The sequence below is a fragment of the Apis mellifera genome, linkage group LG7, assembly GCF_003254395.2.
Source record: "Apis mellifera strain DH4 linkage group LG7, Amel_HAv3.1, whole genome shotgun sequence".
NCBI lineage: Eukaryota > Metazoa > Arthropoda > Insecta > Hymenoptera > Apidae > Apis > Apis mellifera.
The window spans coordinates 1,724,722-1,750,955 of NC_037644.1; the positions used below are offsets into that span (position 1 = coordinate 1,724,722).

At 27.4% G+C, this 26,234-nt stretch overlaps 1 protein-coding gene across 2 annotated transcripts in view; it reads right to left on the reverse strand.

Annotated features, from left to right (window-relative positions):
* LOC413332 (spectrin beta chain, non-erythrocytic 5) overlaps window positions 1-26,234 on the reverse strand; it is a 31,208-nt gene extending 4,974 nt beyond the window's left edge. The window contains exons 1-13 of one of the 2 annotated variants that reach the window (XM_006558798.3): window positions 26,044-26,234; window positions 22,668-22,918; window positions 22,239-22,406; window positions 9,713-9,938; window positions 9,349-9,626; window positions 7,646-9,266; window positions 6,261-7,560; window positions 5,144-6,187; window positions 4,776-5,061; window positions 3,860-4,078; window positions 3,345-3,787; window positions 3,027-3,080; window positions 117-2,908 (exon numbers count right to left, since the gene is read on the reverse strand). In XM_006558798.3, the coding sequence (XP_006558861.1) occupies window positions 117-2,908; window positions 3,027-3,080; window positions 3,345-3,787; window positions 3,860-4,078; window positions 4,776-5,061; window positions 5,144-6,187; window positions 6,261-7,560; window positions 7,646-9,266; window positions 9,349-9,626; window positions 9,713-9,938; window positions 22,239-22,406; window positions 22,668-22,918; window positions 26,044-26,059 (8,698 nt within the window). In that variant the 5' untranslated portion in view covers window positions 26,060-26,234. The remainder of the gene's footprint in view (window positions 1-116; window positions 2,909-3,026; window positions 3,081-3,344; window positions 3,788-3,859; window positions 4,079-4,775; window positions 5,062-5,143; window positions 6,188-6,260; window positions 7,561-7,645; window positions 9,267-9,348; window positions 9,627-9,712; window positions 9,939-22,238; window positions 22,407-22,667; window positions 22,919-26,043) is intronic. The other variant, XM_006558799.3, reaches the window with a different exon arrangement.

Genomic DNA, 26,234 nt, shown 5'->3' on the forward strand with positions numbered 1-26,234 from the left:
TATTAAAATTAAAAACAATTTTCAACAAGAAATTTATATTACATATTTAAAAATATATGATGATATTAGCTAATTTTCAGATATCACTGAATCACTTTATATTAATATTATATTACCTTCATTAACTACTGCTGCTACTCGTCCCTTATTTGCCATAAGTTCACTTTCAAATGCAACATGTTTTTGAATTTTACTCTGCAAATTAGATGAATCTCTATAACTTTCATCACTTGCTACTTGTTGCTTTTGATGAAGCCAACCTTCAACTTCGTATATATTTCGAAGAAATTGATGTAAATGATGACTTTCCAATAATTTTTTTCTTCTTGCTCTTGCATTATTCTGCAATTTATCTCTTCTAGTACAAACAGATGCTAATCGTTGCTTAATAACGCTAGCATCTGCATGTTCTTTTGATAAAATTTCATTTGCAAATTTTTCCAATTCTTCAATACGACTTAATTGAGAAATCAGCATTTTTTCAAATTCCTCGTGTTTACGTAATAATGCTTCTACGCCAGATAGCGATTCACCAAGATCGTCATTGTTAAGAAATGCTTCTTTTGTTGCTAACCAACTGTCTGCTTGATCTGCCTGTTCCTTAAATAATTGCAATTGATGTGCTTGTGTTAATTTTTGTCTTTTAGTTTCCCAAGCATTGGCCAATCCTTGTCTAAGTTTCTCTAGATGTTCCAAATTATCTTTAACATCTTCATTAATAGTTAAAAGCTTCTGTCCATGCTCTTTCAAGGCTTTGAATGTATCTTGTCTGCCATCAATCTCTGCTTTCCTTTCTTGATGAAGTTCTAGTAAAGCTTCAGCTTCAGATATGGTTGTTGGTGGTTCAGATTCATCCATACGTTTAATTGTATCAGCTACCCAAAGTTCTAACTCATGTAAATCAGCTTGGAATTTGTGTAGAGTATAAGCTTGATTTAAAGCTTCACGACGATGTTGAGTAAATCGTTGTAAATCGTCCCAATTAGATTGTAATTCTGATAATATTCCATTTATTTGAGGTGCTTTGTCTGGATATTTCAATGATAATTCTCTAGCTTCTGCTTTGTGTTCTTTCAATTTTCCTTCAATAGCAGTCATATCACGCTCCATTGCTTCTTGTTTTCTTTGTAAATGTTCAACAGCAGGTAAATCCTTACCAATATCAGTAGTATTCATAGCAACTGACTTTTCAATGACTCTTTGACTTGTGTCATCTATATCTCTATTAAACAAATGAATTTCTAAAGCTCCAGCTAGCATTTCTCTATAAGTGCTCAATGCTCCTTGCAAGCCTTTCCATTTATTATTAAAGCTATCACGACGTTGTTGAATAGCTTTTGATTCATTATCCCTGCCTTGTTTAATTAATTTATCAGCTAAAGCATTAATTGTCTTTATTCTAGAATCATCTACTCTCATATCACTGTCTACATCATCAAGTTTTCTTTGAAGACTTAAACAGTGTTCATAATCTTTTCCAGTATCTCCAGCTTGAACCATCATTTCTTTATCTCTTATCCAGGCTTCTATTTTCTCTACTTGATTGTTGAATTCTAAAATATCCTGAGCTTCTTCTAAGCCTCTACCACGATTTCCAGATTCCAATAGCAATTTTCTCCATGAAGCATGAAGATGTTCTAGTTGTTGTCGAATTTCAGCACTTGCTGGATGCTTCTGTTGAAGCAATCTCTCTCCCTTAGTCTTTATCTCTTCGATTCTGCTTTGATTTGCTGCTAATTCAGCTTGAAATGCCTGATGTTTCTGTAATTTCTTGATTTTATCTTCCAAACTAGAAACTTCTCCTTTAGATGCTTCGGCCTCAAGTTTCTTTTGTTTTTCACCAATCCAAGATTCAGCTTCTGCAACATCTCTAACGAATTGAGCATGTAACAATCCAGCTTCTAATCTTCTTCTTCGTGCATCGCAAAGATTTCGAATTCTTGCTCGTCTTTGTACAACTTCGCTTAATCTCCTAGCAATTGTAGGCGAGTCAAAGTGGTTCTGAGCTAAAAGCTTATCTCCGTGTTCTTGTAAAGCAGTTAATTTTTCTTCTTGCGTTACTAATAATTTTTCGAATTCATTATGCTTTTTTACTTGGGCATCTACTTCTTCAACAGAGTCACCAAAATTATCGCCACTCAGTGCAGCTTCTTGAGTGGTCGATAAATTGTCCAATTGTTTCGCATCTCGTAAGAAGAAATGTAGATCTATTAATTGATCTAAATGTACTTTTTTCTGTTGCCAAGCACTATGTAATTTTTGTCTTTCATCTAATAATTGATTACATTTTTCTTCAACTTCTAAAGCAGCATAATGCCCAGTTTGAACCATAGCTTCGCCCAAATCAAGAACTGAACTAAAACTATCTTCTCTAGCTTCGATTTCTCCTTTTAAAGCTTCATGTTCTGCTTTTAAGATTTGTGCACTAGCTGCATCTCTTACTTTGTCTTCTGTTGACATTGCGGCACGAAGTCCAGCTGCCCAATTCATCAAATCTCTGACCTGAGTCAAAAATCGTTGTAGGTCACAACTTGCTTGTAATTGATCTCTTCTAAGAGCAGATCTTTCTTTCAACTCTTCCCAATGAGCAACAACAATTTGTTGTTGTTGATCAATATGTACTGCGTTATTTCCTGGATAGTGCGCTTGCAATCTAGATGCATCTTCAACCAAAACTTGAAGTTGTGCTTCCAAAGCGACTAGATCATTTTCAAAACCTTCATGACGTCTAATTAATGCAAGTACAGAATTTAAATCGCGTCCTAAATCTTCTGGTAAAGCTGCTTCTTTTTCTTGTATACGAGATAGAGCTTCAGCTACATCTCGATGGAATCTATGAATTTCACCAGCAGCTTGTAATCTTTGCTCACGATTTCGAATAAGACCAAGAAGATGTTTCCAAGATTCCCTAATTAATTAAATTTTATCATTAAAATATTTTTATCAATTATAGATATTTCGATAGAATTATAAAACATGCAATATTTACATTAAACAGTGTATAAAATCCATCAATATATACTTACTTAATAAGATCATGCTGTCTTTGCACCTGTCTTACAGGATCATCATCATCTTGTCTGTATTAAATATATGTACAAAAATGCTGTTAATAACCCAACACCAATATAATTATACCCTTTATTATATTACCCTTTTACAACCATATTAAAAAATATATTAACAGAAATTGTGCTAGTATTTATTATTACAAAATTCAAGAAAGTGCACATGCATTTAGTGTAATTAGAGATTTTATGAAACTTATACAAAATTCTAAATCTATATTATAAGTCTATATTAAATTTATATTATATATATTATTGAAATATTTAAAATCTTACCCTAATTGCTCTTGTCGTTTCTCGATATCTTGAATATAAGGACTTTCATTAGCAATTAATTTTCTAGCCAACTCTTCACATTGATTAAATCTTTCAGAACCAGCTTCTATTCTGTGTTTAAAATCGTTGAATTTAGCTTGTAGTATCAACAAATGTTCATAATCTTGGCCATAATCTTCAGACGCAGCCGCTTGTTCCTGTTCCTTAATCCATTGTTCTAATTCTCTGCTTTCTAGAAAATATTCATGACGATACATACTCTCCATCAACCGTTGTTGTCTTACTGTGGCCAATCTTTGTAATGCCCGCATTTGTTGAGCGATTGCTTGCTGTTTATTTGCTATTGCTTTGCTGTCAGGATGTTTTGCGTTAATCATAATGGCAGCAGTATGTCCCATTTCTGTTACAATACCATTGTAAGTATCTAATTCTAATTCGACTGCCTGTAAAAACAATAATTTTTAATAAAATGTTAAATATATGCCTTTTTTAAAAAAGAAGTTATAAAAATTCACCTTATGTTTTGTTAATAATTTTGTGGCAGCATCGCGATCTCTGCCATAATCAGTGGAACTGAGAACATCGTTCTTTTCATTCAGCCAACTTTCAACTTCCCCTGCTTCAAAGAAGAATTCTTGTGCTTTTAAAGACAATTCTAAATCTTTGTTTCGTTCTGCGGCCTTTTCTTGGAGTCCTCTCCACGCTTCGTCGAGTACATCACATAATTCTCGTATCTGTACATAAATAAAATTTTTTAATTATACATTTAGTATAATTTATTTATTATTTAGTATACTTTTATTGCTTAATTAAATTAAAATAAAAACATAAGATACCAATATTATCATCCACCATTAAATCATTTTTATTTTAGATATAATTTTTTAATCGGAAAAATAAAATAAAATCCTATTAATATTATATATAATATATATATATATATAATATAGTATATATAATATATACTTTAAAACACAAAAATAAAAAATATTATATTGTTTTAAAAAATATATTTTAATCTTGAAATAAATTATGTAAGACAAGCACATGCATGCTGTAAAAAATTTCTGTTTTTATTTAAAATATATATTTAAAATTTTTAATCTTTTTTGTTTTTTTACTTGAAAAAAACTTTTTAAAAAAATTTTATTATATATTATATAAATTAAATTTAGACAGCTATTTAGCTATTTAGCAAATTACATTGTTACTTTCAAACAAAACAACACTATTCATGCATTTGTGCCAACCTTACCTCTGCTGACCCAATATTCTTCTAACAGTCCCAACTGTGCAAAAATTATAAATTTTTATTTCAAATTCATATTTGTAAAAAAAAAAGACAATAATAGAGAAAATATATATATGTATATATATCTGTTTATCCTAAAAATGTTTTCAAATAGTTGTTTTTATTATATGTATCATTACCTTCTTCTTCTCTGGATGGGCCTGATCAATCAAAGCTTGCCCAGAAGCCAATGTTTTGTCTATCATTGGTTGATGGCCAACAATTTCAGCTTCTAGTTTTTTGTGTTTCTTATGCAATGTTTGAGCTTGATGCAAGTTTTGTCCAAGAGTCGTCGAGGATGCTTGAGGAAGATGATCTTTTATCCATTGTAATTCAGCATCTAATTCGAAACCGAATTTATGAAAACGTAAACTTTCTTCTAATGCTTCTCGTCTTCTTTTAGCTGGTTCTTTTAAGCTACGGAATCTATTAAAAAAATAAAAAATTAACTCTTTGATAATTTTTAACTTTTTTTCATGCTATTTATAAAATCTAAAATATCACGTACTTTTTTTGTGTCGCTTGGCTAGTTTTTAATATATTTGCGGCATCAAAATGACCTTCGTGAGCCATTTCTTCGCCCATGACAACTAAATCATCCACTTTTTGTTCCCATTGACACATATCGCTTTCAAGTGTCTGATGTTTTTTCAACAATTCTTTACAACTTCTAAGATCTACTCCTACTTGTTTACTTTGCAAACAATTTTCTATTTCTTCCAGTTTCAGTCTAGCATCTTCCATTGTTCGATTATAACCATGTTGACAAGCAGCTTGTCTTAATCGACGACCTTTTTCCAAAGATAAATCTACTAATTGATTCCATTGATCATTTAATTCTTTTAAAGTTTCTCCTACATCGTCTGATCTGTAATTTTCTTCAGATATCAAAGCTTTTCCAGCTTTATTCACTGCTCTTAATTGCCCTTCATTAGCTCTTAATTCTCTTTCGAACGCTTCATGCTTCTGTAGTTTTCGTTCAAGATTATTTAAGTCCCGATAACTTTCATCGGATGCTGTCTTCATTTTGTCACCTAGCCAATCTCTTAGATCATCTACTTCTGCAGAAAATTGTTGATAATGTTCCGAGGCTTTAAGAGCTGCGCGACGACGTTGTGCAGCATCTTTTACTTGATTCCTTCGAGCTAAGACTTGATTCCTTCTATCATTGATATAGTCTTTATCATAATGATTTTGAGCGATTAATTTATCTGCAGTGTCACTAAACGCTTTTAATCTATCATCTTGTGCATGGAGAGTGTTCTCAAATTTTTCATGTTGTTTTAGCAAGGCTTCAACATCATCTAAGGATTCTCCCAAGTCAGTAAACTCTAGGAACGCTTCATGAGAACTAGTAGTAGCTTCAATTTGATCAGCTTCGCGATTAAATTGCTGTAAGTCTAAACATTGTTGCAACCAGGCTTCTTTTGCAATCCAATCTGATGTTACAGCTTGATATAAGCCATGCAATTTATCTAAGCGTTCACTGACATCTACCAGAGTTGGATTACGACGCAATAATTGGTTTCCAAGTTCTTCTACTTCACGAAATCTGCAAAAATAAAATTGTTTATATCTTTATCTAAATTAATTTAAGAAATCGATATTGAAATTTAAATATTTACTCGTCTTCTCGAGTTCGTATGTCTTCTCCAAGCTCTATGTGGTGTTTTCTAAGTTGTTCAGCTGTAGCAACATCCCTAACAGGTTCTTCAACTTTCATCGTTTCTTGTATATCCACAGCCCAATTTATTAAATTCTTTGAGCTATTCATAAAAATCTGTTGACCCACTGCATCTTCCAATCTGGATCTACGTTCCTTAGCTTTAGTTTGGACTTGATTCCATAATTCTTTTATTTCATTTTGTCTAGCATTTACATTATTTAATTCATGTGGATAAGAACTCTTTACACTATTTGCTAATAAATTTACTTTTCGTACTTTTTCTTCAACTGGTGCCAATTCTCTTTCCAAATGTTGATGTCTTCTTTGAAGAGCCTGAACTGTTTTTAAATCTGGTCCAAGTTCTGCAGTGTCTAATTGAGTAATTTTTTCTAACATCCAATCATGAGCTTCATCACAAGTTCTGTTAAACAATTCCACACTGGAAGCTCCTTCTAAACTTTTTTCTTTTTGTGTCTTCAGCCAATTCAAATGATCCCAAAGTTGATGAATGTGTCTCTGCCTAGCTTTAACTTTATCCAACTGACTATGTCCTTGTCTAACAAATTCATCAACAGCTGCATCTATAGCTTCTACTCTTTTTCCTGATGCTGAAAGATCTGTAAGGAACTTTTCATATTTTCTTTTAGCAGTTTCAACATTATCCCGTGGGTCATCAATTCTTAACATTTTTTCTTTATCTTTAATCCATTTCTCAAAATCATCACACTCACGATAAAAACCATAAAGTCTTATAGCATCCTCTAACAATGCATGTCGTCTTAGCGCTAATTCTTGAAGTTCACTATAAGTTTCATTAATCTTTTTTTGTCGCTTTTCTACGCTATCTCCATCAGTAGCAATTTTTCTTTTAACTGGCTTCACTGTTGATTTTATAGATTTCACTCTTCTTACAGGAACTAACTGTTTAACCATCTTTGTTTTTTTCACTCTCTGTGTTACTCTAACTTTTTCTGGTCTTCTCACCTGAACATGTATTATTTTGGGTTCTAATTCACGAACATAATTCGCTGGTACAAATCCATCTGTACCATCTGCTTTTCTGACACTCCACCAATCAGGATTTGTCTTATTTAATAAGAACATTACTTCGCCTTTTACCATGTGCATACCTTGACCACTAAATGGATACAAACTTTTTACTTGAGGTACTAATCTTCCTTCAAGAACCGTTCTAGGTTCTAGTCTTTCTACAATTTCATCCACCCATTCATCTTGAGGAACTAGCCTTATTTCTTTACCTAAAATAAGAAACAAAGTATTTTTTAATTTGTTTTCTTGAAAAAAAATTTTTTTTAATTTTTTTAATTAAAAAAAAAAACTTACTCCATTCCTCTTGTTCTAATTCTGCAACAGGTTCTGGATCAGCAGATAATTCAAGTGTAGAAATTCCAGATTTTATAAGCTTTTCAGCCTGCATATTTAATGATTGTACATCACCCTTATAAGCATTGAGTTCTCCTTCCAAATCCTTATGTCTTTGTAATAACGCTTGAGCACTAGGTTCGTCAACGCCATAATCTTCAGAAGCCACAAGGGCCATTTTCTCATTCATCCACGAATCCGCCTCATTTGCATCTGCATAAAATTGAAAAGCTTCTGCTGCATCATCTAACTGTTTTTTTCTCAGAGCAGCTAACTCCTCCAATACTTTCCAATGTTCTTGCAACGAATCAATACGATTTTGAATTTCCAAAGCTGAAGGATGATTATCAGCTATTAATTTTCTACCAGCGTCACATAACTGTTCAGACTTCGGTCTCCGTACTTTCATTTCATCCTGAAGAGCTTTATGTTTTTGTTGTAATGAAATTACAGCACGTAAATCTTTGGCCGATATTCCAGCTTTACAAATACGTTGTTTTTCAATCAACCAAGATTCTTCATCCTCATGATCTTGAAGAAAATGGAAGAAATTCCTAGCATCTTCTAGCCGAGCCTTACGTTCCTTACTATATTCTACTAAATCATCATAAGCTCGATTTAACATTTCTAATTTTTGTTGTAATAAAGGAACTTCTTTACTCTGAGGCTGTGCTAAATGCTGAGCAGCTTGTCTACCTAATCTCCTTTGAGTCTCTCCTAGAGCAGTTACTTGCAATTCTTGCAAACTGTGTTTCTGTAACAAATCTTCAACTCCCAATAGATGTGGACCAACATCTGTACTTTGAAAATTCAATTGCAACTCTTGAATAGAAGCTAAAGTTGTATCAATCTCTCGCATAAGACTCATAAGAGAACTTAAGGCAACTAAATTAGATTTGTGATGATCTAGAAGAGTTAAAAGTTCTTTCCACCTCTGAAGTACTTCTTGTTCCCTAATTCGCACTCTTTCTAACCCATGATAATTTTCTCTTACTAATTCTTCCGACATGTTAGTCAAATCATGAAAACGTTCTTCACGAGCTAAGATATCTGCACTAATGGCTTCGTGTTTCTTCACTGTAGCGTCTACTTGAGCTAAATTGCTACCGTATCTAGGATCTGTTAAAACTTGAATCATTTCTTTTAAATAACCTTCTCTTAGTACGCTTTTTCTTTCAAATTTATAATTTAATTGCTCTAATCTTTCTTGCCTAAGAAGTTCAGTTCTTAAAGCAACTTCTCGACGATGCTCAGCTCGCTCTAATTCTACCCAATTTCTTTCAATATCATGGATTAATTGACCTTCTTGAGGCGTAAACGCAGGTTGATTTAATGATTTTAACTGGGTGTTTATGTGAAAATATAAAGCTTCTATTTCTGATCTTTCCTTGTACTTTGGTGGTTTCTCTACAGTTCTATATTGCTTGAATGCTAATAATTCTCTCTGAATGCCCTCCAAGGAATTAGGAAAATTTCTGTTCTCTAGAACTCCTATTTTCATTTTAATCCATTCTAATAAATCTGTTGTAAGCTTTTCATAGTGAATCTTCATTTTATCAGCATCCATCATTTGCCCCACAATCTGTGATTGTTAAAATTACTATTTTAAGTTTCTTAATTGTATATCAATAAAACTAACAGATATAATAGAAGAATTTACTTACGTTCGCAATTCTTTTACCACTTTTGATCTCGTTTTTCATCCTGGCGAAAGTATGATAATAAGAAGCAACATAAGTAATAATAGATTTCTCATCAGGTCTGGCAGTATCAACATCTTCCGCGTCCAATAATCGTGGAATTCCAAGTTCTGAATTGGCCACGTCGAAGGCATAATTAAGATTGTCGATATTTTTATTTTGTTGAAGTTCTGACCAATTAACCAAATCTGGTCTGTGAGCATGAATAAGGGCATTGAAACCAAGACCACTTCTCCATGATCCTACAATCAATTACATTAATATATTAATATAAATTATTAATCAATTTTATAAATAACAATTATGATACTAAAAATGTTACGCTTACCAGTGAAATCTTGGATGTTAACACCAGGATATCCATTAGTTTTTCTTTGACACCAGAGTAGCAAAGCATCTTTGGCTGATTTCTTTTCACTACTATCATTTTCTTCATCTACATCAATTTCTATCTCTTGAATTTGGAATCTCAAAATAATGGTCCAGATTAAACCCAATATTAATCTTGGATTTCCATCTACTATATCTTCTGCTCCTATACTTTCCAAACGAACCTATAAATTATAATAAAATAAATTAATATTATAATTCAAATTTGCAATATAAATTTAAAATTATTTAAATATATATAATCAATTAATTACTTCCTAAAATTCTCATAACTTTAATTTTTTTTTATAAAATTGTAAAGCTTTCAATTTTTGAATTAGGTGAATATAATTGTATAATATAATCGCAGAATTTATGAGAAGGGATCGGTGGACTTCTGGCACAATGTATTCGCATTCCAACGTACATACGTATATATGTATCTGCGTGCATGAGTAAGTAAAAGAGCGGAATGCATGTTGGCTATTGGCATCGTATGTATTGCGTAAACAGTGGGCCTTAATAGGCGCCTGTATACGAGCATCTTGCTATGATAAAATGGACATTCAATTGCATTGCATCATATGAAAAGTAACAACTGCTAGACAGCCTTGAGAAAACATATTATGATATATTATGATAATGCGCTTATTGAAAATAAGAAATGAGATAGATTGGATCATCTACTTCTGTTTGTCATAAACTTTTAAAAGTAAATATTTTAAATTGAACAGTCAATCATTTTTAATTTTGACAGTTGAAGAATATATATGAATATACAGAAATCAAATAAAATAAGCATAATTTAATAGTGCTTTACAAATAAGATATGGAAAAGTATTTAATGTATATAGTACAGTTTTTTATATACTGATAATATTATTACTGATTATAATGATATTATAATGATAATTCATAAAATATATAATAATAATAAAATCATAAATATTAAAACTCAATTTATGATTCTATTATCTAAAATAAAAAATTAATTTCCTTATAATATTCTATATAAGTAATTAACTTCAATATTATTTATACTATATTTATAAATAAATATAATATATTAATTACAATAAAAATAAAAAATACAAAATAATATTTAATTTTGATAATAATTAAACAATAATAAAAAGTTATAAAAAATGTTTAATTAAAAATGTATAACAATTTATTTATTATATAATCAATTTAATAAATATTCTATAATAAAGTTATAGTCGTGTTTCGATATCTTTTTAATTTATAACTTCATTGATTTCTCCGACACATTCGATCGAATGATCTTATGAACGATGATTGGGGCCCGAAGAAATGCTCATGGGCCAACAAACGGCTCGACTACATTATTATATTTAATCGCAGTGCGCGCCCGAAGCGCGACGTTCTCGCGATTGCTGGAATGTCGTCTGATCACTTATGCCGGTCTATCAAGGCCATTGGGAAATGAAAATCGTTTCTTTCTGGTTAACTGACATCTTATGGAATCCATAATATGGAACAGTAAGTATTTACGTCAACGGAAAAGATAGATAAAAGAAGTAAATAAACGTAGGTCAATATAAAAATAAAATGCATTTTAAAAATGAAACTTAATTCACTAACAATGACTGATATGAGATAGTTCATAAAATGAAATTATATGTCAAGTTAGGCGTTGTGTTTTTGTGTTGAATTGCACCATTCATTTTTATTTCAATCCATAATATATGTCATAATTTTATAAATTATCAAATAAATATTCAAAAATTATATATATAATTTTTATTATTTTATTATAAATAGCATTTTTTAAAATAAAGATTAAAATAACATGTTCTAAAAAAAATAAATAAATATACAATTGAATCATTCATACAATTACATTCTATTTATTATTTTATTTATTATTAATTAGCACTAATAATAAAGAGAAACAGGTTTTTATCTCGAGTATCTTGTAGATCAATGTAAATTATGTGTTAGAATCAATCATTGCACATTCACTGATTAACTGAGCATAACAGTGAGTTTATAGAATGTACATTATATAGTAAAGCAAATATGTTACTTCCTGTCATATAATTTGTAATACTCATATATATAACGATCAATGTGATCACTCGTTAATAATAGATCTGAGAATCTACATAATAGTTAACGAAGCAAGCATTAACCACATCACTGTCCCGTTTATTATTTTTTGCCACTTAATTCATCAAACTCTGATCATCTCTAATGTTTCATAGAATCGAGATTGAAGGAAGGATAACTATAGATGATGAGTCATTATCAGCCAATGGTTACAATTCTCAGGTAATATATAAGAATGACTTTTCTTAGTTTTATTCATTTTGCATGATTGTAAATATCAAGAATTTATAATTGAAGAAAAAAAAAACTAAATATAATTTATATGCAATATTTCATATTATAACTTTAAAAAATTTTTTTAAAAATAAAGATAATATTTATCTTATTATATTATTATCTTATCAAGTTAACAATTTATATAAAATTTTGTTTTATACATTTGTATATAAAAGATTATGATTATTTTATACTATAATTTTATTGATAAATTGATATTTGTTATATTTTGTTGATAATTTTAAGTGCACGGAGATCGATTTTCAAATTTCCATTATCTAAACTGCATACGATCACGTTATAAACAGCCAGAGTATCAGCGAATGGTGTATGAATAATGAATGAGTCTTGGACTGCATAGTAAGACTGGGAATACGGTACTGTTACATCCAGTGAAAAGGTGGGGTTGCACAGTTAAAACTCGTGCAACAAGACGGCCAACCAATAAGCAGGTATAAAGGCAACGGCGTTAAATAACCGGTACTCGTTTCATCGGCCGATTGCTTTTTGTTATAAGCCACGGTACGTCAGCAGCTCGAGTACCATTCTACCGACCAGCAAAACGGTTTTTCTTATTTTCTTTTTTCATTTTTATTTTTATTTATTTTTTTATGAATTTAATTGAATCAAGAAGAATCAAGGACATATTTGATGAAAATATTCTTTAATAAAGATTTCTTTTTATTAGGTATATTCGAGTATATTTTGTATATAAAATACTTTCAATATAATAATAAAAGATACATTTAAAAAATTTGTGAAAAAATTAGAAATTTTTAAAAGAGCTAAATGAATGAATTTTTTATGACATTTAGAATTTTTAGGTTAAGTGTATCTTTAAGAAAAGAATAGATTCTAATCATTAGAAAATATATGATAATAATTGAATCTTAATTGATTTTATAAAAAAATCTTATTGATATATTTATCTATTAAAAGAATATTTAAAAGAAATATATTCATAGTATGTATTTATTCAAATTAATAATCTATAAGATCCCGTATAATTTAATGATTTCCATAAACTATCAAATTTTGCACAGTAAATTACTAAATAACAAATATTAATCGATTAATTTCAAGGATTCTTTCCGGTAACTTTACGCATCATTTTCTTGTTAGACAGCTATCCTGTTTGAATATGAATCCTTAAACATACATTTCATAACATTTATCCGATTATTCGTTCATTTATTTCGCTTAATTAAGTACACCGTTATCGAACTGTGTTTAATCTGAGAAATGCTATCTTAACTTTTTTATAAAAATAGGTTTTTTTTATGTAGATCACGTTATACGAATAAATTTATGTGAATAAATGTGCTTGAAGAAGTGAGATTAGTTAGGAAATTAAAAAATATGTATGTATAAAAAACGAATATCGGAGAATAAAATTATATAAATAATAATTATATAAAAAAATGTCAGTTATAATTACTTTTTTATATTATGTATTATATATATTATATATAGATTTGATAAGAATTTGGAAAATCTCTAAAATTTAAAATAAAAATTAATAAGCCACATGTTCACTTTAACACTTTTTCACTTTAACACTTCTTCACTTTGATAAAATAAATCAAAAAATGAAATTAATTCCACCAGAATTATAATAAACAAACAAGTCCACAGACTACATGAAGCCTATGAAATGAAACTAATCATTCTTAATGCATTTAGTAGAATGCAACTCCTATATATAGATCGACTATCACTATCCTACATTCATTTATGAACACTTGTTTTGTCGGATGTTATAATGTCGCTATAATGTATAATATAACTTTTTAAGCATACAAAAACCGGCATAAAGCAAATATATCAAATATGATCAAATATGATTTATTTCAATAATTTACAAGTACTCGATTTAAAAGTTAGGCGAAAATCAAAATAAAAATCAAGAAACAAATTATTAAATTTTTTCAATAGAACTGTATATTACAAAAAATCAGAAAAATGATTTAAAAACAAAAAAATTAAATAATTTTAAATTAATTGCACTTACCACAACTATTGTTGAACAAAAATTAGAAGATAGAATACTACGTATTTCAAAAGCACTTTTCACGTTGATATTATTGAAACTATAAAGAAGTTTTTTTAGAAATCATATTTAAGATATTTTAACACAAATCACAATAAATAACAAGCACAAAAATAATTCAGGATAAAAAAAATGATAACAACTCGGAAAGATTACATAGAATGTTCAACAGATTTAATGGTAAAAGCGAATAAGCAGCTCATCTGAGGCGTTCAATTCCTTAAACGATGGCGAAACATCGGAACTCTCGTGGTGCACCACATGTGTTGCACGGTCATGATCAAGAATGTCCTTTTGTGAGCTTACATTCGCGTGCCTTCGATCCACATTCCACAATCCTGCCAAGAATGTACGTCGCAAGTTGTAAACGATGCTGTAGGAAAACCGCTACGCGGCCTGACTTAAACAGGAGTCTTGCAAACAGGAGAAAAAGGAAAGATCTAGTGGATGAAAATTACTAGTGAATTTGAAATATGCTGCCCTCTTGCTCCCTTTACTTTGAGTAGTATTGACAAATCATGATGTTTTCTTAGATGGCGTTAATTTAAAAACATTTGATTTGCTTGAAATAAAAATGTAAGGTTAAGATAAAAGATTATGAAAAAAATGGTAAAAAGTTTCGATATAGATTATTGTAATATACTTTGCATATAATCTTATATCCGAAAATTTGATTGATGAAAAAATAAAAAAAAATATTGGAAATATAAAATACATTGCATATATAAAGACATTTGAAATATATCGTGATAAAAAATATGAATTATTGTAATCATGGCAATATCAAATCTTCAATTGCTAAAAATATTTAATAGAATTGAATAAAATATTTTTAAATTATATATATTTTTCTTATCAATTTTAATGATATTAACTTGAATATAATTGAAATTTGTATCTCTTTAATATCATAGCATTGAAACATTAATAAATGAACTTTATTGCATAAGATACTATAAATATGAGAAATTTCTGCTTTCTTCAAGTTATTGGCTTACCAAACGTAAAACTTATCTCTTAAAGAATATAATTATTACATTCTTTATTATTTTTTTTACAACAATAAAAATATCTTAAAAAGTATTATGAATCTTATTTATTTTTTTTTATCTTAAAGTGACAAGAATGAATAAATAATTTAATTTTCACATAAATTTAAATATTTACATTTTTTCAAGTAAATAATAAATGTAATTTTTGCTAAGTCAAATAATTTAGTAATAAAAATCATTAAAAACAGGAAATTAATATCTTTTTTATTTTATATCTTATTATTTATTTGTTTCTTCGTTTATTTCTTTTGAATCATTTCTTAATGAATCATTTACTTAAATTTTTTGACAATTATTTATATGATCTTTTTGTTTTTTTTCCATTTACGTTCTATTTTAAATAAAAAAAACGAAGAAAAAAATATATAATATAATAATAATACTATATAACTCTTTAATCAAAAATATCTTGTATATTTATAATGCACAAAATTGATTGAAAAATCTTTTATAATATCCAGATAATACAACTACGAAATAAATAAATCAACTTTCATAATGATGAACCGACCGAGAAACGCTGTTCCACTCTCTGATCAGCAATTCCGCAATATTTCGTTCCTGGCCAATGGCAATGCAACGATTTGTAGATGGTAATGCTATAGCAAATTTAAGATGATAATTTTTTTTCTTGAAAAATTCAATACTTCACTTGTGTTAAACATTTAGTAATTATTATTAAACAAGATATCAATATTTTTTATATTATTTTTTTAACTCTATTTCTTAATCTCAATTTTTCAATAAATTAAGACATAAATTAAATAAAATATAAATATATTTTAAAAAATAAAAAAAATATGAAAATATAAGATATTAAAAACTAAAAAAATTAAATATTAATTTATGATGATTTTCAAAAATTATCTCAAAATTATTTATCATTTATTTTGTAATATTAATATTTATTATGATAGAGAGTAATTTAAAATTTTTAAATTATGTAAATATTATCTACAAAAAATACAATGTTATGCAACAGAATATAAAACAATATTAAATATAATATAAATTGGTAAACAATAATTTCATAAGAAATTTAATGATGAAAAGATATCTATTAGAAGAAAGTTAGGACTGTATTTGACTTTACCACGATTCATTTATTTCGCGAATTACTATCTTATGATGAAATTATTTTAAAAAAAATCTATACTTCAGAAAAATTTGAATAAATACAAAAATATAATAGCAAGGATGAAATAAGATAAAATATAAAGATCGTTTCAAAATCGTGGCTGTTTGTTTATCAACGAAATATTTTCATATATGATTTTGATATGATAACATTTTCATTATCAATATTTTTGAATATTAAATCCTGTATATTTTTGTTCGATAATGAATAGAAATATGAATAGAATTTTGAAACATCGTATATTGCTTTCTCTGCGGATATTAAAAAGAGAAACTTGGGAATACATACGAGGTCACCGATATAAAATCATGGTTTAAGTTAAAAATTGAAAAAAAAATGTAAGAAATTTATGAATTATCGAATTATTATTAAAAAATAATATTCATTTTAATTTTTAATAATTAAAAATTTTATATTTTATTTACTCTGTAAATTTATTTGATTTCAAATTTTTAAAAGAAAAAAAATTACAATATATATTTCAAAAAAATATACTGAACATATAGCAGAAAGAAGACGAATTCCAATTGTTTTACATCAAAATCAATTCATAATAACATTGAATCATGCTTCCTACGTAAATCCTATAAATGCTGGTGATATCATTTTCTTTTGAAAAAAATATAAATTCTTCTTTAAATAAATTAATAACAATGATTTTGTATCATTACCAAAAATAAAAATATTTTAACTCATGGGCAATTATACAAAATTCTTTATAATTATTTTCCTGATCTTTGTACTATGTCCCCATTCCAATTACTCTCGTGACATTAGCTTATTGCTGATAACACGAGATTGTTCCAATTTATTGTTTACCAGATTCTTATTTTATCGTGGTCTCAAAACGAAGGTTATCATACAGTTATTCAAATTCTTTTTTTTTTTTTCTTTGCTAAATATATATAATATGACACGTTTGTTCTGATTCTCAGTTCCTTTCACGATAATTGTTAAGAAATGCAAGTCACACGTTCTCCTGTCTGTACTTTCACCAAAACTTTTTGTTCAGTTTTTTCAAGCATGCTTTTAATTATATATATGTATATGTGTATGTGTGTGTGTGTGTGTGCACATATGCATATGAAAAAATATAAGGAAATTATTTTATATTGATATAAGTATTTTATTGGTTAGATAAAACAACATAATAACCTACTAAATGATATTTATTATAAAATGACCTAACTGATATATGTATTATTAATATGTAGATTGAAATATGATGTAGAGTAAGATTAGAAACTTAATTGTTTAGAATTAATAATTGTACATATGTAATATAATATTATTTGTTTAAAAGCAAATTTATCAATTTTAATATCCGTTTCCTTATCAAACACAATTTTAATATCATTTTCCAATATGTATTTTTTTATTCTAATTTGAATCAAATTAAATCTCTAAAATATTTAATTATCCAATTTTTAGAATTAAAACATGAATTAATTTTCAATCATATTCTAATTAATTATTTAGATCTTTAATCTTTTTAAGGCAAAATCAATATATAAAACATGATTCTCGATCAATGTAATTGAATCATAGGTTTCATGAGAAAAATATCAGGGAATCAGTGTCATTGAATGTTCACAGGTAGCCAGAGGCGTTGGTCCAGACTGTGGACAGGCTCTTGTAAGTGGTTATGGCGGAATAGTGTCTAACGTGAAATGATCAACACACCAGCAACGTATGTGCCGTCTGGTTTCATTTCACATCTGCGGGACTCACGGTCTAGCAAGTTTCGCCTCGGTCGCTGACCCTTCCTTCTCTCTTTCTGTGAGTTTCATTCCTTTGATCCTGCCTATGGTTTGTCCTTCTGTCCTTTTTTCAGAGATTATCTTTCTGTTTTTAATTCTTTGATTTCAATTTCTTTCGTTTAGATAAGATATGATGATTATTATGATAATATTGAATAAAAAATTTTTTTGTTATTATGTAATTCTTTTCGTTATCTCACTTTTTTGTGAATCCTTTTTCACCCTCTTTCTTTTTTTTTTATTACACAATAATTTTTCACTTTTTTAGCTCTCCTAGCTTTTCTAGCTCTCTTAACTCTTCTAGCTTTTAGTTTTTCCTTTAAACTTAAACTTTATCTAAAATCTTTTTTAGACATTTCAATGCTTGAATAATTAGTTATCTAACATTTTAAACTTCAATACATAGGAGACATATAATTATATATTAGCAGATATATAAATATTATAATATTTTAATATCTCTATATAATAATTTAATATTTCTATAATATATTTAATTTCTTTAATATATTTTACAATTATTAGACACTGACAATGAGAAATATTGTTCTCATGACTGTTTTAAGTTTCACGGAAACTATAGTTTCTTAGAATGGCCTAAGGATATCCCCCTAATTACTATCGGCACGGATTCTTTCAGTCATGGGAACAGCCCTTAGCAAGAGGCATCCACTATTATCAGTCTTGGAGGCATAGTTACAGAATACTTCTCGAACTTTACATTATCCTAAGCATAGTTTACAAGTTTTAGCATAACGTCCTCTTCCTCTTTATCATATTATATATCAACCTTCAAGTTCTAATATTTATTGATATTTCCCATGAATTAAATTTTCACAAATTTTCTTTTAGAAAAATTGTTTTAATATAATAATATCATAATAAAAAAATGACAATTACTATGCATTAATTGTAATGTTATATGCTTAAATTAACAAAGAATAATGTATTTGAATTTCAAAAGATATTTCTATAAAATTCTCTTATCGACATTATACCAATACTACCTGTAAATTTTCATCAATAGATTAGAAATAACAAAAAGTTGTTATATTATTTACTATTGAATTAAGCAATGTTATTCGTATAGCTATAAATAGTTATTATTGGGAAATAAAACAACAGACAGAAGGTATGTAATTACATGGATTGTAATTACAATTACAATATGTAGAATTTAAATTGAAAACTTCAGCGTCGATTACGAGATAGGTATATAAATTTAATGCTCGTTTAAGATCACGTCCGCATATTTTACACTTTTTATACGCGATTAGCAAAATGCTTTACGTAACGTCACAAATCGCGTAACAAGAAGGAGCGGTAATAAGTACGCGTAAAACATGTCTTTTCCACGCATAACTTTTCATTTGCAAATTATTCACTCGATCAATTTTTCGATAAAGAAATAAGTTAAAAAAAAAATTACTTACAATGTTAAAAATTACTTATGGATTAAAGTTATAATTTTTGCTTAAGAATTATTTTTTAAATAATAATAAAAAAAATTTCTATCTTATTATCTTAACCTATTATCTCAATCATTCAATTCTTTAATATTTATAAAAATTTGTTTTCTTAATTTCAAATAATTTTTTAACATTGTTACATAACTATCATTACATAAAGTTATTAATCAAACGTTTTAAATTGTACTTGATAAGATAAATTTAAGTAATAAATCATCAATGATTATTTGAAGAAGCGTAATAACAATATTTAACGTCCAAATTCATGAACAACCACACCTAATCGAATTCGGCGCGCAAATCAATCACGATATATTTTATCACGTGATATGTCATTGAATAATGATGATCAATGTTTTCTTACTTAGATTCCCCTAGATAGAATATGGATTATTTTTCAAAGATGATACTTGACTAATGTAAATATATTTCACAAACGTTTCAACGATTTTTCATCCAGCTTAGAAAGTTAGGGAAAATCGGCGCGGCAAGCGCGACGAATTTCAAATCGCGAAAGTATTTGACGAAAGTTGACCTGACATTTCGCAAGACACGGTGTGTATTTTCATTTCTTCGAGTTCTCTCCTTTCGTTCGAATTCAACTAATTGAATTTCGCATCAATCCGGGTCAAATAAGTAGAGCAATGATGAGATAGGTTATATTTATTTTCTGAAAATATAATAAATAATATCCTTAATTATAGGTTAGAAAATGGAAAAAAATATAATTACTAAAAAAAAAAAAAAATAATAAGATACTATTTTCTACGAGATTTTTATATAATCAAAGAAATAATAAGTTTTGGTTTTTGTACATTAAGAAAATTTTCTTCTCAATTATTTCTAAAATATTATGAAATGAAATTTTATTATATTGATTATTATTGTCTAATGAAATTTATATATATATATATATATATATATTATTTATATGCACTTTTTATAATCGATAAGTATATAACCATAAAGGTTAGAAAAGACGTCCTACGTGTACGCGGAACTCGTGGCGAATCCTTACAAGTGCAAAGTCCTCGTGAATGGCCTCTACGCTTCGTAGCTTATGACATAATAGTTTTATGTGTGCTGCATATGGTGCGACATAATGCACTTACGGGATCGTAGGCGCAAGACGTGTTTGAAAGACATTACTTCCAAGTATTGTGACTTTTGTAATTTATTCTTATGCAATGACATGGAAAATCGGAAGACATTTTGTTGGAAAGAACTTTACGCTCCAAGAAATATAAAATATTTGTTATATATTTTTGTTGGTTTTATGTTTTTTTTAAAAAAAAAACTCGAATTGCATTATAAATTTAGAAAAAAATAAAATAAAATTTAGAAAAATATAAATTTAGTAAAATTTAGATTTTACATTTTTTTTTCAAAAAAATTTTAAAGCGCTGTATTTGTAAAAAAAAAAATCTACATTTTTCTTGAATTAAACATTTTATGATGTGTCGATAATAGATAATTATGAATAAATTTTCTTGTTATTAAAAAGTAAGTACTACTAACATCATAATATAAATATTTTTCAAAATTTTGATGTTTTTTTTTTAATTTTATACCGAGTTTAAAATTCAATACTTAATTACTTTCAATCAATTTTTTATCTACAATTATTCGTGTACTTATAATTACATGTAATAATTTATTATGTCAATTGTTAAAACAGCTAATAGCTTGAATATAAAATGATCAAATAAATGAAAATCAGAAACTGGATATAGTTATTTATTAATGTTTAATGAGGAAAAGTTTTATTGAAGAAAATTTCAAATTTTGCTTGCGCAACAGCATCCCTTATATAACTTTAATAATTGATTATAATGCTGACGTGAAATAAGAGACAATTGTGAAACCGTGAGAATTATTTCCTAATGAATAATTAGATTTATCGATATAATGAATAAAAATATCGAAGATCTCCAAAAGAAATTTTTTAATTTTTTCATTAAGAAGATATCGAATATGACAAATCATTTATATTTAAAGAATATGTTGAAATTAAAGTAGAAAAAAAAATTTTCAAAAAAATTGACTAACAAATGATTTTTTTGTTTAATCATATCGAGAATAGTAAGTCTTATTTGTAAAATGAATTGCAAATATTGGTAAACTGTTGAAAAAAATTCATAGAAATATTAACAGCGTTTATTGAGACTAAGAATAAGTAAAGAACAAAGAGAAAACTCTCTCAGTTCTTCGAAATCAATTATAAAGTATAATTTTCTGTTCTTTCAAGAAATGTGAAATTCAATATTTTAAATTTTCTTAGACATTATTTTTTTTCTCAACTTTAGAAAGTTGTATTTTCTAAATTTCCCTAGTTTTATAATTATTCAAGGAATTAGAAATGTAATGCATTAGTTTGTATATTATCTAAATATACAAACTAAGGAATTTTAGAATGATTATATAAAATCCTAAATCTTTTAAAAAGCTTAAAAGATCTAAATCCTAAATTTATATTTTTTTCGAAAAAATATAAAATTTTATTACCATTCATTTGAAAATACTTTTTAAGTATTCACGTATGATTATTAATTAATTTAATGATCATATAATGGGAACGAAACGCATTGTCTTGAATGCACGTTTGCAATGCGGAAAAATTAATGCTAATTTAAATAATATGTGAGAAAGCAATTAATTAATTCCTACCTTTGTATGAAGAAATGCTAGAGATTTGTTCACGTTCTCGATTTTGTGTACTCGCATACGACCATTGTTAGGTTTGGCCAATCGTTCACCAGAGATGATCTCCAGCAATTTCAGTAACTTCTTGCCGTCCGCTAGATCCGTGAATAAATCATCTACTTCCATACGTGCCTGCAAAGTGAAAGTAATCGATTCAACGAGTCGCCGGATTCTTTTCTGCGCAGATATTCTAGCGACAATAAATGAAATAACATGAGTCATTTTTATAAATATCTTCATTTATCATATTATCCAAATATTATTTTTAAACTTTTTTTCACTAATTTCCAGAATATGAAAAAATATTCATATAACATATTCATAAAATAAGCAGATATAATTTTCTTAAGTAGCTAATATCATTTATTAAAATATTTTAAAAAATTATAATACCTTCAATAAAAATGAATTAATCCATTTAGTAAATGTTTTCTTCTGTATATGCAAACGTTCTTCCTGCAAGGCCTTAATACGGCCCTGCTCGAATCTCAACGTATCTTCCCTTTGAGTCATTCTCTTTTGTATACCAGAACCACCCCTGTATTTGTCGATTTTGGTCGGTGGATAATTCGGTATATATTCGAAATTGAAGCTCCTGTTCTGGGGTGCAGCGCCAAGCCCAACGCCGGGCACATACTGCGCCCCTGAAATTAAACATTTTACCAAAATTAGATTTAAACATAACATCCTGTTTGAGGATCTTAAGAAGCACGTGTAACGAAAATGGAAATTTCTATTTCCATTTCAAAGAGATATTCATAGAAACGAAATATTAGAAAAACTAGGAAAATTTTTTAATTTTTTAATTTTAGATATATTTTAAGACTTTCCTATATCATTTTATAATTCTAATTATCCTTTCTCTCACTATTAGTTTTTTCTAGCTCTTATTTTTTTATTTATGTCTACTCAAAATTGATTTTAACACAAATATAAATATCAATCATAAATATTTTTGATATATTGATATACTGATACTAGAAATTAAATAAATCTCTAATATTACAAAATATCAATATGTTAATCATTTATATTATTGCTATCTTAAAAATAAGAAAATTCTTTATATTAAATGTATATTATAAAAAACAAAATATTTCATTTAATCTTAAGTTTAAGATTAAAAATCAAGGAAAACAATTTTATCACTTTACCTCATTCTATAGTAGAAAAGAAATGGCAGTTCTATTAAGATCCTAGTTTTTCCATATATGTATACACTAAACAAGCAATTCACATTCGCATACATGTTTATTCGATTGTTGTTCATTCCTTATAAGACGGAGAAAAATTTATGATACATGCTTGTTCGCTGACGATAGCAACGATAAAGCAGGGACAATAATCTTGTCGAGTCACGAACGCTAGTAAAAAACAAAATGGTTTTACCAGGTAAACGTTATTCGCGCTTGTTCTTTATTTACTTTGCACGCATTTTACTACAATACCGCCCTCTTTTTTCCCTAGTAACTATGTCCGCCATTGTACACGGACAATGCGTATTATTAATTTAATTGGTGATTTAATTCATAAATCGTAAAATAAGATTTCTTTTAAAGTAAAATGATTTAAAATAAAAAGTCGATTATAAATTTAATCATTTTAATTAATAATTTTAATAAATTTTTATAATAATATTTTAGATTAATTCTTCAAAATATTTTAAATTAGGTTATGTAAAACAAATTTTGCGATTATTGATTAGAACTTGAATTTATTAGAACTTTGTTTTAATTGTTGATTAGTATAAAAATTGAAATCGTAAAAAATATTCAAAATTTTAGAACTTTTTAATATTTTTTATTAATTTTATTATTATATCTATTAAATCTACTATCTAATAAATTAATATTATAAAAATTAACTGATAACTTATCGATATATAATATATCAATAAAATGTATTTTTAATTTTTTCTTCAGTAGAAATTAAACCTAATCTTATATATCTTTCAGCATATAAAACTTGATATAACAATATAATCTTTTAGATTAAATATATAGGATGATTAGACAAAAGATTATTATAGAGATAAAAACGATTGAATTGAGTCTTTTAAGAACATAGCTATCAAAGTTAGACGCATTCAAGTTACAACAATATATGTTATCGTAGTTATATATATCAATAATTCATATTGTCTTTTTTATCGAAATTTTTCTGAATAATTTATATATAATTTATATTATATTTTTTTAGAGATAAATAAAGTGACATTGAAAAATAAAATAATAATATTGATCATTATTATCTTTTCTACAATTTTAAAGTAATTTTTAAAATTGATAATAAGATATATAAAGAACTTTTTTTTAAAAAATATTGTTATTTATTATTTTAAAAAACAAGAAAGAAACGCAAAAAGCACAACATGTAAACGAAATTTAACCTAGAACTTCCAGCCTTAGTCATTGAAATCTAACCTAAAATATTCATAAAGTTAAATACGATCAAATTGTCGTAAACATTTTTTTTTTTCAAAAAATATTTTTAATAGAATAAACATTTTATTACATTAAAGAACAAGAGAAAAAAATGAAAAATTTAAATGTCTAAATTTTCAAGTATAAAAAGTAAAGTAGCTACACTAATGGAACAACAACTTCAGTAGTTAGTTCGTGTTTGCGTTGAAAAACGTGCCAATAGACTTTTGCGTGCAAACCGAGAGGGCAATGACAAGAAACTAACATCGTAGATTTGATTAGAGTGCTTAAACCCTTCTCTGTGAAAAGCTGTTCGTCGCGTTTCTAAGCCGCTAGAAACCATGTAACGCGATTGTAACGCGTGCCCGTGTATACGCTTGCGGATTCTTCGAGTAAAATGTCTGCAAACAAAATATATGCGTCGTTTGTGATTTTAAATAAATTTTGTTTCTGAACTGATCAAAAGTTTAAAAAGCAAGAAATGTAGTTTTTTTAGAAATAAATTCCAAATTATTCATATATTAAATTCTTATTAAATATTAAATTAAATTAATATATAAGTATACACAAATAGGTTAGGTAAGAAATGGAACTTGCATGATTATTAAGATTGAAAATAATTTTTAAGATATTTTATGATGAATGCTTTTATTTTGAAAAAAAAAAAATCTAAATGAAAACAAATCTAATTTTAATCTAAATGAAAATAATGACATATCAATGAAATTTTATAAAACAATTATTTGAAATGGAAATTAAATGTAAATAAAAGGAAACATTTGTTACTACAATTTAAAAGTATTGAAAGAAATATTTAATTAAATAATTTTAAAACATGATTTTTTCTAATATAAATATTTTGATTCATTTCTGATTTAAAGTGAACATAACCAATTATCGAATTGATTAAATCTGGTCAAATTTCATCAAACTAAACAAACTTTTACTACTCCTATTTAAAAATATTCTTAAAAGTTATTTAAACATTAAAAGATACTCCATCGATAAAATCCAGCTACGAATAACCTAAGTCGACGAACGTCTAATCAACAAACGACACTCCTTGAGGTCTAATTACATGGAATGCATGATAGAACATCGATAGATAATCTATCTACGCAGATAATCCCATGTACAGGTATAGTTATTTTCAGATCGCCCTATCTCACATCATAAATGCTTTGTAATATTCTCCCAATAAAACGATAAAAGAATTTATCTGAATTAATTTATGACCAATATTTTTAATCAAGAATTTAATTAAAAATTCAAATATATTTTATTTAAACTCCATAACTTATTAATTCAATTACAAATTGAATAATTACTATTCTAATTTAACATACCATAACTGTGTGACATGGCTCTTCTTATTTTAATAATCTATCCCCTCTATCCACTGTGTTAACATGACGTTGATTTCGTTGAAATATTTTCGTTCGAAAAAATATAAGATTTTAATGATAATGATAACAAATGTGAGAGAAATCAAGAGCGCTTAAACGTCCACGAATGGCGACACTGAACTGATTCAGCT